Here is a 16505-nt window from a genome sequence, read left to right as displayed (position 1 = left end):
TGAAGCAGATGATGTACAGTGTTACTTACTCTTGTCATCATAATGGGTTCTTTGCAGTATTTACACACATTTTCAGTTGACTGAGGTGATGAAAAGCAGTGTGAAAGTAACTGCCGCGCGATTTAGATGCATTTTGGACTTCCTGTAATTTTTATCTCGATTGTATTGTACGACTCCAAACAGGTCACATGCACCGGTGCGCCTAAATATTTATTCACAGTCACACAAAGTACTTTTCAGTTGCAAATGCGAGTGAAATGGTCGCACTGTAGCGCCGAGTTTATCTGCAAAGTTTTTTCCTGTTCGGTGTGATGACATTTAATGTCCCCGACAACGTCTTTAGTGCCATTTATGAAACATGCAACATGTTAGTGTCACGATTTCCCCTCGCGCAAGCGCTGGAGCTCGCAGCGAAGCTGGCAGCTCGAGCGCTAAAATGCTAACTTGTTTCTGGATCTTGGCATTACAAAATGAGTCATTCCCTGCACTGCTCTAGGTCGACTGGCTGTAAGTTTAGGAAGCGCTTGATTTGATCTGCAGCGGAGTTTTCTATGAGCGGAGGACGAACTTTAAACATCAATATCGCAGTCCATCATGTTCATGTAATCGTGGGCAGTCAAAATCGTAATCGCAATCGATATTCGATTAATTGTGCAGCCCTAATTACTGTACTTCTGCTATTTGTGTAAGCCCATCCCACTGTACTTAGTCAAAGCTGTATCCAAATGCTGCAATATGTCAGATAGCCTGCAGAGTAGATGACTATAATCTTGTAGAATTCTACATAGGTCATGCACTCCTTTCATATTGGACCATTATGCTGGGTGAAGCTAAATACTTTACTGAGCCCAGTATTGTTGGGATGACACTCTGCGTCATGCCAGTATTTTGTGAAACAAAAGTTTTATATGTATGCTTTGAATAAAAAAAAAAAAGTGAGGTGTAAAAAGAAACTGAGATTTGCATTAACAGCCATGAGACCACAACCAAGGCAAATAAATGTTTGTCTTATGGGTAAATCATATGGCATGCATTCATGTAAGTAAACTACATAGCAGTTGAGATTAATACGGACAGCATGTAGCTACAAATGCATTCATACCACAGTACATCCTCACAACTCTTCATTTAACACAAGTTATTAGCTTCAATAATATATATTGAATATATATTGAATATATATTGAATATATGATTCAATAATAATGAAGCAAGGACACGCATCTACATGAAATGACACTTTAAACAAGCTACCTCTCTCTCTCTGCTATCCAAAAAATGTGGAGGTGATCTAGTTTACAACACCCCAACTATCCCAAGATGATGGAGGTGGGCTAGTTTGCGAACAAGCGCAGCACATGCATGTTTATCAAAGAATGTCCTTGGTACTGCTCACTCCTTGCTAGGGGTAGCTAGATTAAAATTCGGCTAGCTTAACTCCTCGTGCATGGGCATTTCAACAAAGGGACTCAGTCAGTCAGGCAGTGAAAATGCCTCTTCTAAACCAGCCCATTGGGCGGTCTGGCAAAAAAAAAAAATATGAAATGATGAAGTTGATGAGGCAAAACTTCCAACCCGTTCAATAATCCAGAAACAAGGAAACTGACTCTCTCACCTCCTTTCTTGCCAATCCTAGTATCCATGACTTTCTCAATGGTCTCACTGTCTTCATCCTGCACATCCTCTGTCCCCTCAGCCATCTCAATCAGGTCATCAGAGTCAGTTTCAAAATCATGCTGGTCCTCCTTATAACTGCAGTCAGTACACACTCATTTAAAAATAAGGCTCCACAAACAACATACCTCCTGCTCATCAATCGTAATGACATGCAGAGATAATTGGCCATATTAAAGAACAAATGGGAACAGATAATAAAATATGTTCCAACCCACCTCCCCTTTTCTACTTGACACTTTTTTTCTATGAACATGCACCTTTACATGCTCACAGAGTATGAAAAAAAAAATTTTATTAAAAAGTTACAAAGCTGTAATTGTTTTAATTGCCTTCATGCTTGCCCCTTTACAAAAATAAATACTTACACAACATGTAGGTTTAGAGTGACCATGACTACAGTCTACATGGGTACAAGTGAGGTCTTACCTAACTTTAGTAGCTGCTCTTCGCCGCGTCTGTCTCTTTGGAGTATCCTCTTCCTCATCATCGTCATCATCTTCATCCTCATCCGATGTTTCTTGCTTTCTCTGTTTCCGTCCCCTTTGAGACTGATGCTGCTTGATTGCGGACGACTTGGCCTGTGGCCTGAAACAATTGGATAAAGCAGGCACACAACGTATTTTCAACCACTGCTCAGGGACACTTGTACGTTTCTGCTTCCCTATACCCTGTAGCACAGTGTAGCGATTAATTAAGGCCCCTGTTAGCCTGACTCATGGGCCAGTGGCGTTGAGACAGCTTTCACACACTGAATCACAATCAACAACAAAATAATTAAAATCAGAATTTTGCAAATAACTTAATGACAGATCCATAATGTCAAAACCCATATGACTCAAAACACTGCATTTAACCCTGGTGTTCTGTTTTTCACTACCCAGTAGTGGATGCCCCACTGACCCAGACCATCTCTCTCGATTGTACCTCAAAACAATTAAATTTATTTAAAGATGCAGTATCAAATTTTTTTTGGCTAAAACTTAACATTTGCAACGGTAAGCTTAAAATTATGATTTATAATTTGATCTGTCAGGTCGGATTTCACAGGAAATGTCCGTTTGATGTCATTCATCTTTGCGTGGTTATGGCACTTCCATAAATAGAAAGACGACGATCTGGCTACTATATCGTGTGTGGGTGTTGAGGATGGTGGAATATTTGTAGCTTGTTCGTACTTGTCGCTTAGAATTTAAACTTGTCATCTAAATGTGTGTACAGAACATTTAAGGTTTGAGACTTCTCGCTCACCTTTTTTTATTAGGGATGAGAAAATGCAATAATTTTTTTTTTTTTTTTTTTTTAAATCACTGGAACCCATCTGGCTGCATCCAAGACACCAAGGGCATTTTGAGGACACAATATTGTTTGAGGTAATGGTAACCTCTTAACTGTTTTTGATCGTTGTTGTTTACATTCACTGCACGCTATTACCATGACAATCTTACTTAATCTCAACAAAAAGTAAATCATTAGAAGGATTTAGGACTCTAGCTTTGGTATTTGACCACTGTTTGTGATTAGAAATTACTGTCACTGTAACCGTTTTTAATTTCTGTCAGGAGAACACATCAAACATGCAAAATAAAACAGGCAGTTACTGATATTTTGAACAGGGTTTGTACAGATGCTTCATAATAAAATTGAAGGACTTTAAATGACTTTACAAGCACAATTTTTTTCAAGCGATGTCATTCAAACATATTAATATAATAATAATAAACACAATTTTTATATGCCGCCTTTTGTAACCTTACTAGATTTAATTTGCATTTCCCCGGCTTTGCTTCATCTTCACCATAACATCAATATACAGGGTGTCCCAAAAGTCTCCATACATAGGGGAAATTAATTTTTTTAGCAAAATATCTGAATATTTTTCAGACTTAGTTAAAAAAATTTCAGACAGCCTTGAAGAATGCCTTTGACAGAAGAAAAATGTATTGAAATCATTCTCATGACTGGATCAGGCACATCACATACTTGGAGCCAAAGTTGGGAGACGACTCCATATGTGCTTACAAAAAAATGGCAATCATGTAGATGATGTTTTGTAAAGTTACATTTTGCTAAAAAGTGTTAATTTCCCCTATGTATGGAGACTTTGGGACACACTGTACTCCAGATGAGTGACAGGAGCACTGTTGCCAACAACTTTCTATGGAAAGTCACTAAATGTCACTAGGAGATATCATGCGCTAATTAGCATATTCATATTCAAGTATGAAAAACATTCATATATATCATATTCGAGTATGAAATAGTGACTTAAACGCAGCCCATTAAAACTACATCACTTCAAAGCCATTTCCAAGCTGCTGCTCTGCTAAAATCCTATTTCTTTTGTAACCATGACATTGTCTGACAAACTCACCATACACATAATTTCAAGACAATGGCTGTGCTGTGATTTTCGATTTTGATGTAAAACGATCACTCAGAGAGAAAGTTAGCAGTGACAGAATGTATTTCTTTTTCTCTTATACTGAATGTGCTGCTCCTCTCTGCCACTCACTGAACAAAGTAGACACAGACAGAGGTGTGCCTGAAGCAAGAAAGCAAGACTGGTGCAGTACTGGTGACTCTCTTCTACGGAAAGTCACTAGATTTGTCACTAGGTGCTTTTTGAAGGGGAAAAAAAAAAAAAAATCACTAAAGGGGTCTGAAAAGTGGACCGGAGCTGTCTGCCAAAATGAGTGAGTGAATAGCAGGAGGAGAGGGAGGGTTTGCAGGGGGTGTCATATATTAAGTGAAAGGATTGTTTTTTTGTTCTACTGCGAATAATCACTTTAAAGTTATTTAGCAATTTCGCATTTATTTACTTTTTATAAGCACCACAAACTTTGTAAGCACCACTAGATAAAAACGCCTATTTTCTAGGTTTTCCAGTACTTAAATATCCAAAAGCCCAATTCAAATACTTGAAGCACTTCAAGCACCCTGTACGAATGCTATTTGAATGAAATAACGAGACACATACATATTCAGTCATGACTGTTTCCGTTTATTTGTGATCACAGGGCTTCGCTGAACAAAGTACATTAATGCTTTTAGTCCAAACATGTCCACCTTTGGAGAAATATTAATGGATTCTCATGTTTACTTCACATTTCTTTAGACAGAATCATCATTTCTATACATTTTCTACTAAATCATGCTGATGAGAACAAAGTGTCATATAACACTATCCCTCTGTCTAGATAGCGAGATAGATGACTATGATTACTACAGATCTGTCAAACACAGTGTTCATAACTCCCACCTTCCGCATGATGAATATCCTGTAGAAACTTTTCTACAGATGAAACATGAAGCCAATAAATGTATAATTATGACAATATATGGTTTGTATGTGTTTTTCATGCGATTTGGGGTATTTAAAAAAAAAATGAATGAAGGATGCTTATATTTATGCTTCTTTTTCATTTAGCCTAATATATAAAGCTACAAAGAATATATTTGTCTCATTATATAATAAAAATCTACATTAGATCGCAATTACAACTTATTACAAACACTCGTTGGCATGTTAAAGTGGATTTTGGCCAAAAAACATGGTATTATCTCATAAATTGTCATGTAGCATGATGCTAATTATAGCTATTATTCAGTATTATTCAACTGCAAGTTGCTGAGATGTGTGCCAAACATTTAACCCCAATGCATTTACATGATAAACTGCATATTCATAACTAAAAGAAGAGTACAGTGTGCTCCAAATGCACCTTTTATTTTCATTCATTTGGCTAATCCTTACCTTTATTTTCAGGTCAAATCAGACCTTCCTAACATTCTGCAAGGAACACCTGGCTGCCTGCCTGAGGGCCTCAATCAACTACAAAACGGTATTAGAATTGTTCTTCTCAAAGCCCAGGAAAATTAAGTGTCCAAATTTAGGGTGCAAAGTTTGCATTGTGGGTGTTTTTGCCATGTCATCACAACTCATATCTATACAACCAACATGTTAATGTTTAAATTACTACTAGAACACAAAATTATTTATAAGAGCACAAAGTTCTTCATAAATCTAGTCTCTTAATTTTGCTCTCAAATTGCACCAGATTGATGCATTTAACTTTAAAATGTACAAAATTTTCTTAAGGGGGAGCATATTCCTCGACCCCCCTAGAGGGTCAGAGGTCCACCCACCACAGTCTCATAAAATCCTGTGTGGAAACACTGCTATAATAAGTGACGTACAGTCACACAAGAGAAAGGTATAGACTTCAGCTGCCAGAATTTGACCTTTTGTTTTGAACAGCTAGCATTTTGGTGATTTTATTACTGTGTACTTTGCCGTGCGGTTATACAAAAATTACACACTAACTTAGCCAAGCTAATGTTAAGACAAGAATCTTAACAGTAAATAATGCTAACTAGATAGGTAAAGATGGTCAAGACAAACTTTGATGTTGACTTGACAAAGCAAGTCTGAAAGTTTAAAATAGTTATTAGTTTGACATCTGAAGGTAATCTGCAGTTTTAAGAAAGAAAGAGAGAGATAGATAGGGCACCAATACTTGTAGAGAGAAATAGATACATAGAGTGCAAATACTTATAGCATTTGACAGCTAAATAAAGTGGCAATAATTGTAGAATTGATTAGAAAGATAGGGTTTCAATACTTATAGATTGATAGATCGAGTACTAATATATATATATATATATATATATACATATATATATATATATATATATATATATATATATATATATACACACACACACACACACATAGATGGATAGATAGACAGATAGACAAAGTGAGAGTCCCTGTTACAGGTACATTGTCAGAGTGAGAGGGAGAGAAGAAGGGCATCAGGCCTTGTGCACGCAGGTGTTTTGACAGTTGGAGTTTGAAATCTTAAACATTCCGAGCCAGGCTCTGAACATTCCATCAATGTAAGTGAATGGGAGTTTTGGGGCTATGGGAATACCGGGAGTCCGATCAGTTAGGATAAATAGAGCATGACCAGTCTGATCAGCCTGAAGGACTGTGCTGAGATTGGTGGAAGTAGCTTGAAGTTACAACAGTCAAACATTTGGCCAATCTGAGCTTCCTTAATGGGAATTCCATAATTCCGATCACTTAGAAAAGTCATAGCAACAGAACAGGCTGAAGGTCTGTGCCGAGTTTTTGTGCATGTAGCTTGAACAGATAGACAGACAGTCAGATAGCCAGATAGCCAATACTTGTAGAGTTGATTAGATAGATAGATAGATAGATAGATAGATATATAGATAGATAGACAGACAGATAGCGAACACGGCTAATTTGATTAATTACACACAGCGATTAGCAAAACGTTAGCTCCCTTACTAGCGAACATGGCTAATTAGATAGCTAGAAAGATAGATAGACAGATAGAGAGTGCCAATATTTATAGAGCTATATAGATAGATAAAGTGCCAACAGTTGTAGAGTTGGATAGATAGACAGATAGATAGATAGATAGACGGATAGCGAATACAGCTAACTTTATTCTTTACACGCGGCAATTAGCATAGCATTAGCTCACTTGCTAGCGAACACGGCTAACTTCATTCTTCGGATGCAATGGTTAATGTAGCGTTAGCTCCCTTGCTAGCGAACACAGCTATGTAAGTAAATAGGTAGGTAGGTAGAGTGTCAATAGTTGTACAGTTGGGTAGATAGATAGATAGATCTTGAACATTCCAAGCCATGAATGTTCCGTCAATGTAAGTGAATGGGAGGTATTGGGATTTTTGATCATCAATTAAAGCAAAAGAGTATGTTGGCTTTATCAAACCAACATAATTATATGATATGATTATCTGTTGTTATCTAAATCAAAAACACAATGATAAATTTGTTACCTTGAAATAAAATCTAACACATCCACCCATTTAACTTGCTAGAAAAGTGAAGCAGCCCAGTGCTAATTAAAATGGGAAACTTGGAGTCATGTATCATAATTATCACATTGCATGTGGCAAGGATTAAAAATATCACAGACCATCAAGGCAGAAGCAGGGGCGAGATTCTATGCCCGCTTTGAGGCCCTCAACACTGAGCCAGTGGGGAATAAGCTGGTTAATGGGAGCATGCATAACCCACCCTTCCCTGTCTCATCTGCAGATGTGGCTAAGGCTTTCAGGAAAATAAACCCACGAAAAACAGCTGGGCCAGACAACATCCCTGGATGAGAACTCAGAACCTGCTCATCGATGCTAGCTGATGTCTTTGTGTATATATTCAACTTAACCCTCACACAAGTCTCAAATCCCACCTGTTTAAAGAAGACCACCGTCATACCTCTGGACTTTCTAACGGGCAGACCCCAGTCTGTTGGAATAAGGACTCACGCATCCATTATTAGTGGCATTAGGCTACATTTTTCTGACAGGACACAGGCTGAATGATGATGCATGGTGACCCATTAGGAGGTAGTTTAACACACTGCAATGTGTTGGAGTCGTTAACAAATAACTGGCTACCGCAAACATTACATGGAGCATAATGTTAGCTGGTTTCACGGAAACAATGCCAGCTGCCTCAAACAAACATAATATAGGGCCCGTCTTTCAGGTGCTTCGCCAAATTTGAGGTGTTTCCTCGCTTTGTTTGAAATGAACTGTTGCACACCGGCTTCAGAGCATCAATTATGTGTTTGCTGTCATCCGCCTCGAATGTGAAGTATTTCTATATTCCATACCACATTTCCTCTCAACGAGTCAGGGCGGAGCTAAACTCCCGTAGCTAAACTACTGTAGTTTTTCCCATGTGCTTGTAGGTGTTGTTCTTCTTCTTCACCTCTTGTGGACCGACTAAAACACTTGCGTGTATTTGCTGCCCCCATTAGGTCCAGAAAAATTACAACCATGGTATCTTCATTACAACGGTACGTACACTACTGCAGAAAAACAAGTACCTTCACGTTTTAAGAATGTTGGTACCGAAGTATCGGTTCTCGTGACATCCCTAGTGGGGATTAGGATTTTACTGTATAACTATCCTTCTATTTGCACTTAACCCACCTTCAGTGTTTGTTGCACAGCTTAATTCATTAGCACCAGCTTTTTAAACTTTTGAATAATTGCTAGAGATGCACCAATGTATCGGCCGACAATCGGTATCGGCTGATAAAGGCTATTTTCCCCTCCTGATGGCTGATAGTTTAAAAACATCCGATGATCAGGGCCGATTATAACCTGTGAATCAAAAGAGGGTGGGAAAACACATCGATTTCGTGCTGTGGGTAAATATAATGTCTCTTGTGTGGAATGTTGACAAAACTGCAGTTTGTAAGCTCTGTATTCTCTGCACTGCTAAAATTTTACACTGGAAGTGAGCAGCAATGAAGCGGGAGTTTCGGCGTCGAGTCAAATTATTGTTATTTTTTTTCCCCGTGTGCTGCCCGGTCGCCCTTGCGCTGAATTAAAGGGCCAGTACATCGTTGAAAGATTTAAATGAAGATGAGAGTATATAAAAGTATATACAAAAAGTATATATTGTACAGAAAAATATATTTGTAGAGCAGTATTTTTCATATCCAGTTAATGTTAATATATAAAATTTTATATTATATATTACCGGTTTGATGTCAATGATGGAGTAGAAATGCTTTTGTTTGTGGTTAGTGAATGTGAGACTAACAGGAGGTTTTTTAGAATTCAATGTTAATATGAATTAATAACATTCAATAAGTTAAGAAATCTTAATTTAATCTTCAGAATTTAGTTAATGTGTTAATGTTAATTTGAGTAATGTGTTTTCTGTTTATGAGACCAGTTACTGTGAAACAACTTGTTGAAATGGAGAGAATAAAGTTATTTGCATTTCTTTCTGAATTCTTTTAATTATTGTTAATTTATAAGAAGGCATAAAAGGCAGAACTATCGGTATCGGCTGATATCACTCTGAATAATCGGTTATCGGTATAGGCTGAGAAATTTAGTATTGGTGCATCTCTAATAATTGCCCTAATTTTTATGGCCATTGCCTAATTTATGAATTTCAACACACTTTTGTCTCAAGCCAACATACTCATTTGATATATAAACTTATTATTATAATTATTATTATGTTGGCTTGAGAAAGCCAACATACTTATTTGCTTTATAAGCTTAATAATAATAATAATAATATTATTACCACCCAAAAATTTATGTATCTCCTCCTAGGGCTTTCAAGCTATATGCACCAAACTCGGCACAGACGTTCACCCTGTTCTGACTCGAGCTGCTATATCTTTTTGAAGTGATCGGAATTCTGGAATTCCTGGTACGGAAGCTCAAAGTGGCCAAAATTCCCATTGACTTCCATTAAACTTAGACCCCAACAAAACAGGAAGTCACGGATGACTGCTTAAGAGTTCCTAAATACTCAAATGAGCTTAAAAGTAAAATATAATATAAACATGTTTCTGTTACATTTTGTTCATAAGAAGATCTTGGGGTGCCAATAATTGACATTTGATTTTATTAAAAATATATATTTGATAAGGATCCTCCCCACAAGATAATGTATTATTATAAAGATAAATTAACAACTATTTTTTTATTAATTAACCCCATAAACCCCGACACTTGGTGTTCATTCCGCCAGCGGAATGGAAAATGACTTATCTGACATTTTCAATTAGTATAAACAAATGAATTATTTTATCGCCACCTTTCTGGTATAAGATTAGTCAGGACACTGTTGGCTTTCTGTGTGTGCAGTTTCATGACTGTGTGTTTAACTGCTGGTGAGCAGGGGGATGGGAAAGGGGCGGAGTTTGAGCCCCCTGCTGGGCAAGCAATTCACACCTCTCCACAAAAACACGGACAGAGATAAATCGGAGAGCACGACTAAAGCTTTTTTGATAGTAAAACACCGTATACAACTGTCACAATAAAATTATAACATTTAAACCAAAGATTGGACTTGTATAAACGCTTACTACCTTACATTTCCTCATAGACAAAAATCCAGTTCGCTCGCGATTTTATCAATCATGCACATTTCCATTGGTATAAAGTCCATCAGCTTTATTGATGTAAACAAATGCAAGGTTCCACATTTAGTCAAAAATGTCCTCTTCAAAATGCATTAAGTGTTTTGGTATCCCACCCCTCTGGTATTTAGTAATTAGCCATAAACTGAACTGAGACACATTCTAAAAAAAAACTAATCTGCTTTGGTTATGCTGAACAACCCACCTCCTAAATTTTAATCGGGCAGTGTCACTTGATTGACACCCATATGGAACAATTGTAGACACTTCTAGCTTTCAAACGTCACCTCAATTGCTAAGATTGACCATTCAGAGACAGCGTTATAGCAATGCGTAAACTCGCCAGTTTACGCACCACTTAGTTCTTCTAGAGCTGTCTCTATGCTGGCAGTCAGCGCAAACAGGCGAATCAGCTTGTAGGGCCAGACGGGTTTGTTATGCAACCACCCTTGATGGCTATTTACACCTAGTTGACTTCCTCCAAATGTTGATCGTGAGTTTTGGTGTGTTTTGGTCTTTATTACATTTGCAGTCTCAGATAGTTTTCTCAGTGCTTTCCCTTGCTTTTCGCTCAGCGCGTGGCTTATAACGATGGCGCATTCCCGAAAAAGCCTGGCTTTGCCAGAGGTTTTGGAGGAATTATTTAGGAGTGACTCTAGCGAGGAATTCGACGGTTTTTCGGAGGAAGATAGCGTGGATACAGATGAGGAGTAAGCATTCCAGCAAGGATTGGACCCGCTTCTTGACATGTAAGCTATTTTGCTATCTGTTTTTTTCTTGTATTGTCAAAATTCACATTTGCGTGTAGCATGGCACTGATTTTTTCATGTAGCATGACTGCGGGTTTTTTTTTTGCATGTAGCATGACTGCGGGGTTTGTTTTTTTTGCATGTAGCACGACTGTGGGTTTTTTGCATGTAGCATGACCGCGTTTTTTTTTTTGCATGGCGCATGACTGCGGGTTTTTTTTTGCATGGCGCATGACTGCAGGTTTTTTTTTTTTTTTGCATGGCGCATGACTGCGGGGTGGTTTTTGGCATGTAGCATAAAAAGGTTTTGTCTTGCACTTCATGTAGTAATAAGCAATTTGTGCAAAAATTATACAATAAATGTTGTCTTTTGTACTGAATATTATGTAATAATTATGTTGGGTATTTTTCGTGATTTATTATTGCAGGGAAGACGAAAATGCTCCTGATCCTCCACACACTTCTTCTGAGGCCTTCTCCCCCAGCACTCACCTGGAGCTTTCCATAGCAACAACTACCCCTCCCCCAGCCAGACCTGTCAGAAGACAGAGAAGAGGCAGCACTCGTATGTCACCCATTTCTACCATTAGGAGAGCTAGTGCTCCTGCACTTGCAACACAACCGGAACAGGACAGGTGGCATAATATTGACGAAGATGTGCCTCCCATACAACATCCCTATTCTCCTTCCCGCACTCCTGGGGTACAGCTTGACGGGCATCAGCCACACACCCCTCTTGAGCTGTTCCAGTTATTTTTTGATAAAGCTGCAATCAAGAGTCTCTGCAAAAACACAACCTGTATACAGAGTACAAGCAGCAGAAGGGCATGAAGACACCATGGCGACCAATAACTAGCCTGGAAATGCACAAATTCCTGGGACTAGTTATTTATGGTGGTCTAATCAGGCCAACAAGAGTTGGAGATTTATGGAGAAAGGATGGGCTCCACAATTTCCCATTCCCCACCTCGGTCATGTCAGGCTCCAGATTTGAAGCAATATTCTGGAACCTGCATATGAGCAATGTCAAAGACGACAAGCATGATGACCGGCTGAAAGGCTCCACTGGCCATGATCATCTCTTTCGTGTGAAGGCCCTAATGGAGCAGCTCTTAGTGGCATGCAGGGCATATTACCAGGCTCACCTGAACCTGGCCATTGATGAAAGGGTGGTAGCCACAAAGTCTCGTATTGGCCTGAAACAATACATGAAGGAAAAACCCATAAAATGGGTTTTCAAATTGTTTGTCCTGGCAGATTCGAGGAATGGCTACACCTCGAATTTCAGCATCTACCAGGGAAGAGGTCAGTCCCATTCTGGAAAGGGTCTGAGTTACGATGCTGTTATGGACCTGTTGACATCTTCCTCACTTGGCACAGGGTACCATATATATGTAGACAATTTGTTTCAGGATCTTCACAGGAAACGGTATGGGGCTTGTGGTCCCAACTGGGAAAACAGAATTGGTTTTCCAAAGACAAAAATCAATGTTCTTCCTAAGAAAGCCACCAGAGGGGACATTAGATGGAACAGAAAAGGCCCAGTCCTGTATGTCAAGTGGATGGACGCACGCGAGGTCACGGTCTGTTCAACAGTCCACAAGGCATATAGTGGAGACACAGGTCAGCGTTGGGTCAAGAAACCAGATGGCACCTGGTCTTCACAAGCCATCCCTGTTCCTGAAGCAGTGAAGGCATACAATAAGTACATGGGGGGAGTTGACCTCTCTGATGCTCTCATTAAATACTTTACTGTGTCAAAAGAGACAATGAAGTGGTACAGGAAACTGTTTCTGCATTTTATTGATATAGCTGTTGTAAATAGTTATATTATTCATAAAGAGCAAACGCAAGATAGACAGCAGAAACCTCTCACGCAGAAGAAATTCAGAGAGGTCCTGTGCCAGCAGCTCGTAGATTTTGGGAGTGCTAAAGCCACAAGTTCAGATGGAGCCCCTTAGCCAGTGGAAGCTGCAGCTGTTGGCGAAGTGCTGCAGGTGGAAGAGAGTAGGCCATGCTACCCAGTAACCATCGTGGACGCCTTTGCCTCTGCTAAGAAAAACAAAGCCTCAGCTGGGAGGAGACACTGTGTACTCTGCCTTCAAAGGAAGAAGTACAGCAAAACAATTTATAAGTACCTTTCTTGTGATGTCCCTCTCTGCATTATACCGGACCATCTTTGTTTCACTGAGTGGCATGATCTCAAGGACAGTCAAGCTCTGTGAGCTCAACCGTTCAGAGTGATTTTCAAACAGTCTTTTTTCACTTGTTCAAATGTTTTGTACTTCTATACATGTTCTCCATTTCTAGTTGCAATTTTACATTTTTCTGCTTTTTTAAATAGTTTTTTTGCCTCCTAACATCCAACCCCACGTCCATGTCGTAGGAGGTGGAAACAGCACCTTCTGCATGCCTACATGTGACTAGAATATTGTGACAGTGCTGGCTAATGGGGCTCTGGTGCCATTTTTAATAAACATTATATTTTATGAGTATGTTTCAAACTTTTTCGTGTGTGTGTGTGTGTGAAATTACACACTGTGTAACAGACTTCATGCTACTACCAGCTGTTTTCATATTGTGCGATTTGGAGAGGTTATTTTGTGCATTTAAAAAAAAAGTTCTAGAAGTCTGCAATTTATAAAGGCTTTGTGCCATTTTTATACGCTTTATGACATTTAGAGAGGTTTTATGCCATTTGAAGATGTTTTGTGCCATTTGGAGACGTTTGGTGCCATTTGGAGAGGTTATTTTGTGCCTTTTTTTTTAAAAAAATGTTTGCTATTTCTAGACGTCTGCAATTTATAAAGGCTTTGTGCCATTTAGAGCAGTTTTAGGTCATTTGGAGATGTTTTGTGCCATTTGGAGAGGTTTTGTGCCATTTTGGAGAGGTTTTTACCTGTGTTTTGATAACCTTACACACTTTTAGTGGTTGGAGATAACATTCTAATATTTTGAGTGTTCATGGACAAGTACTTGGGGCATCTTTGAGACCAGGAATGGGGTTGATATCAACATTTGCTGTGAAGATATAACATTTGTGTTAAAAGTAAACAACAATTTTTTAAAGAATTTTCTGAATATATTGCCCCAAGAAAAGAAGAAATACATGAAATAACTGCTAATTCTTAACGTCTTAAGTATCCACTTTCACATGAGCCATTAACTGGCCACACCACTACTGTGGTGTGTGATATCACAAAACAAATCAATGCTGAACACAGGTACCCCCAAAACAGACAAAAATGCCATTTTTTGGCTTCCGCGAAAAGAACTTAACCACTAACATCAAACATGGCAATAATTCTGGTCCTGAGTACATAATGTACTTCATTGGCCTGTATTAACTGTCAGTTTAGAATGAAAATGTTTTTACCGATGATATTTTCACTTCTGTGCTCATTGGTTTAACCTTTAACACGTCTGCAATTAAAATACATATATGATACAATATGTATAATGCTAGAAAATAACTTCTAATTTAAATGTATTATTCTGCACTGAACAGAACATAAGGGGTGAATACAGGCACAAGATGACAGACTGGAACTCTTGGATGAAAATATAGTCACACAGGACAATTGCTCATTTACAATTTTCCTTAAGAACCGACCAAATTATTCATTGTGTAATGCTACATAAGCTGTCTGAAGGCCAAGTTTCGCTACACTCTTACCTTCTAGCAGGAAGTCGTCTGGATCTAACATTTATTTCTTCCTGCTCACTCTCTGAACTGCAGGCTTCTTCCTCACCATCATCTTCGTCGTTTGAGTCATCTTTCCAGGTATTTCTTTCAAGACAGAAATACCACAAGTTTCATCTGCTGGGTCTAGAAATAGCTTTAGCTACACTATCATGCTGTTGCTGAACCATCATCATCCACCAGCAATACAGGCACCATCCAAGAGACAAAGGGTCTCTTATGGGCTGACTAAATGTACTTACCACACTCAGCATACACAATTCCTTATTATACAGAATATATAAACATCCGTCACCATTCTTTATATATATGTCCAAAAGTACCCAGACACCCTCTCTAATTGGTGGTTGTGGCTATTTAAGCAACACCTGTTGCGTGCAACTAATCTCTACAGAAAAATATTAGCAGTGAACACAATGCTCTAAAGACCTCAGTGACATTATGCATGGTACCATCATAGGACAATACTTTTCCAACAAACCTGTGTCAGGTTTCTGCAATTCTACAGCTTCCCTTGTCAACTGTAATCAATATTTCCAGTGTGAAATAAAAAATATCTAGAAGAAAAAAAAAAAAAAAGCTCATAGACAGAAGAGGTGGAAGGCCATAAAATGTCACAAAGCAGAAATGGGATCCTTCAAAAATAGTTCACTGAAAGCAGGATGGAAGAACTTAACAAGCCTGAACAAAGTCTTTGGGTTGAGTACAGGGTGTTGTTTGTGGGCCTTCCCAGAAGTGTTATTCAGAAAAGAAGGACCCAACTCTTTATTACCAGTGCCACTGACATCAAAATGAAATGTTGGATTTGTAGGAGTCTGGATACTTTCATATATATAGTGTATTGATGTGTTTGTCTGGCGCAATGTTTATTCCATAAAGAGCTCCCTCTGAAAATATGGGAACAGCAAACTCAATTCTTTTGTTTTTGCTATATACTATGTGCCCTGTTAAATTGATTGTTTGAACAATTAATAGCTATAAACGTCTTCTCTTGTTTTGAGCCCTTTATAAACGGATAAACCAACATGAAGGCCAGCGAGCAGACTATGGGAGAAATGCAAGCCATTTGGAAGCTGACATAAGAGGGAAATCAATCAGAGAGATTGTACAAGCATTGGGCATAGCCAATACAACAATTTGGAAAGTCCGGAAAAACAAAGAAACCACTGTTGATGCTAGAAACATTGTGAGAACTGTGAAGAAAAATACAACACTCAGCGATATCATCAATAACCTCCAGAGGGCTGGGGTGAATGTACCACAGTCCATTGTTTGAAGAAGACTTCGAGAATAGAAATATAGAGGCTATACCACAAGATGCAAACCACTCATGAGCAGAAATCAGAAGGCCAGATTGGAATTCAGAGAGAAATACAGACAAGCCACTGGAACCAAGATTAACTGCTACCGCCAGTGAAAG

General features: G+C 38.6%; 1 protein-coding gene across 8 annotated transcripts in view; it reads right to left on the bottom strand.

Moving 5' to 3' along the window:
- chd2 (chromodomain helicase DNA binding protein 2) overlaps positions 1 to 16505 on the bottom strand; it is a 113521-nt gene that overhangs the window by 42632 nt on the left and 54384 nt on the right. For 7 of the 8 annotated variants that reach the window (XM_053623222.1, XM_053623226.1, XM_053623220.1 and 4 more), the window contains 3 exons: positions 15059 to 15172; positions 2103 to 2261; positions 1615 to 1751 (listed from right to left, as the gene is read on the bottom strand). In XM_053623222.1, coding sequence (XP_053479197.1) covers positions 1615 to 1751; positions 2103 to 2261; positions 15059 to 15172 — 410 coding nt within the window. The remainder of the gene's footprint in view (positions 1 to 1614; positions 1752 to 2102; positions 2262 to 15058; positions 15173 to 16505) is intronic. The other variant, XM_053623227.1, reaches the window with a different exon arrangement.

Source organism: Ictalurus furcatus, chromosome 4 (genome assembly GCF_023375685.1).
Source record: "Ictalurus furcatus strain D&B chromosome 4, Billie_1.0, whole genome shotgun sequence".
Taxonomy (NCBI): domain Eukaryota; kingdom Metazoa; phylum Chordata; class Actinopteri; order Siluriformes; family Ictaluridae; genus Ictalurus; species Ictalurus furcatus.
This window is presented reverse-complemented; position numbering and strand designations above follow the sequence as displayed.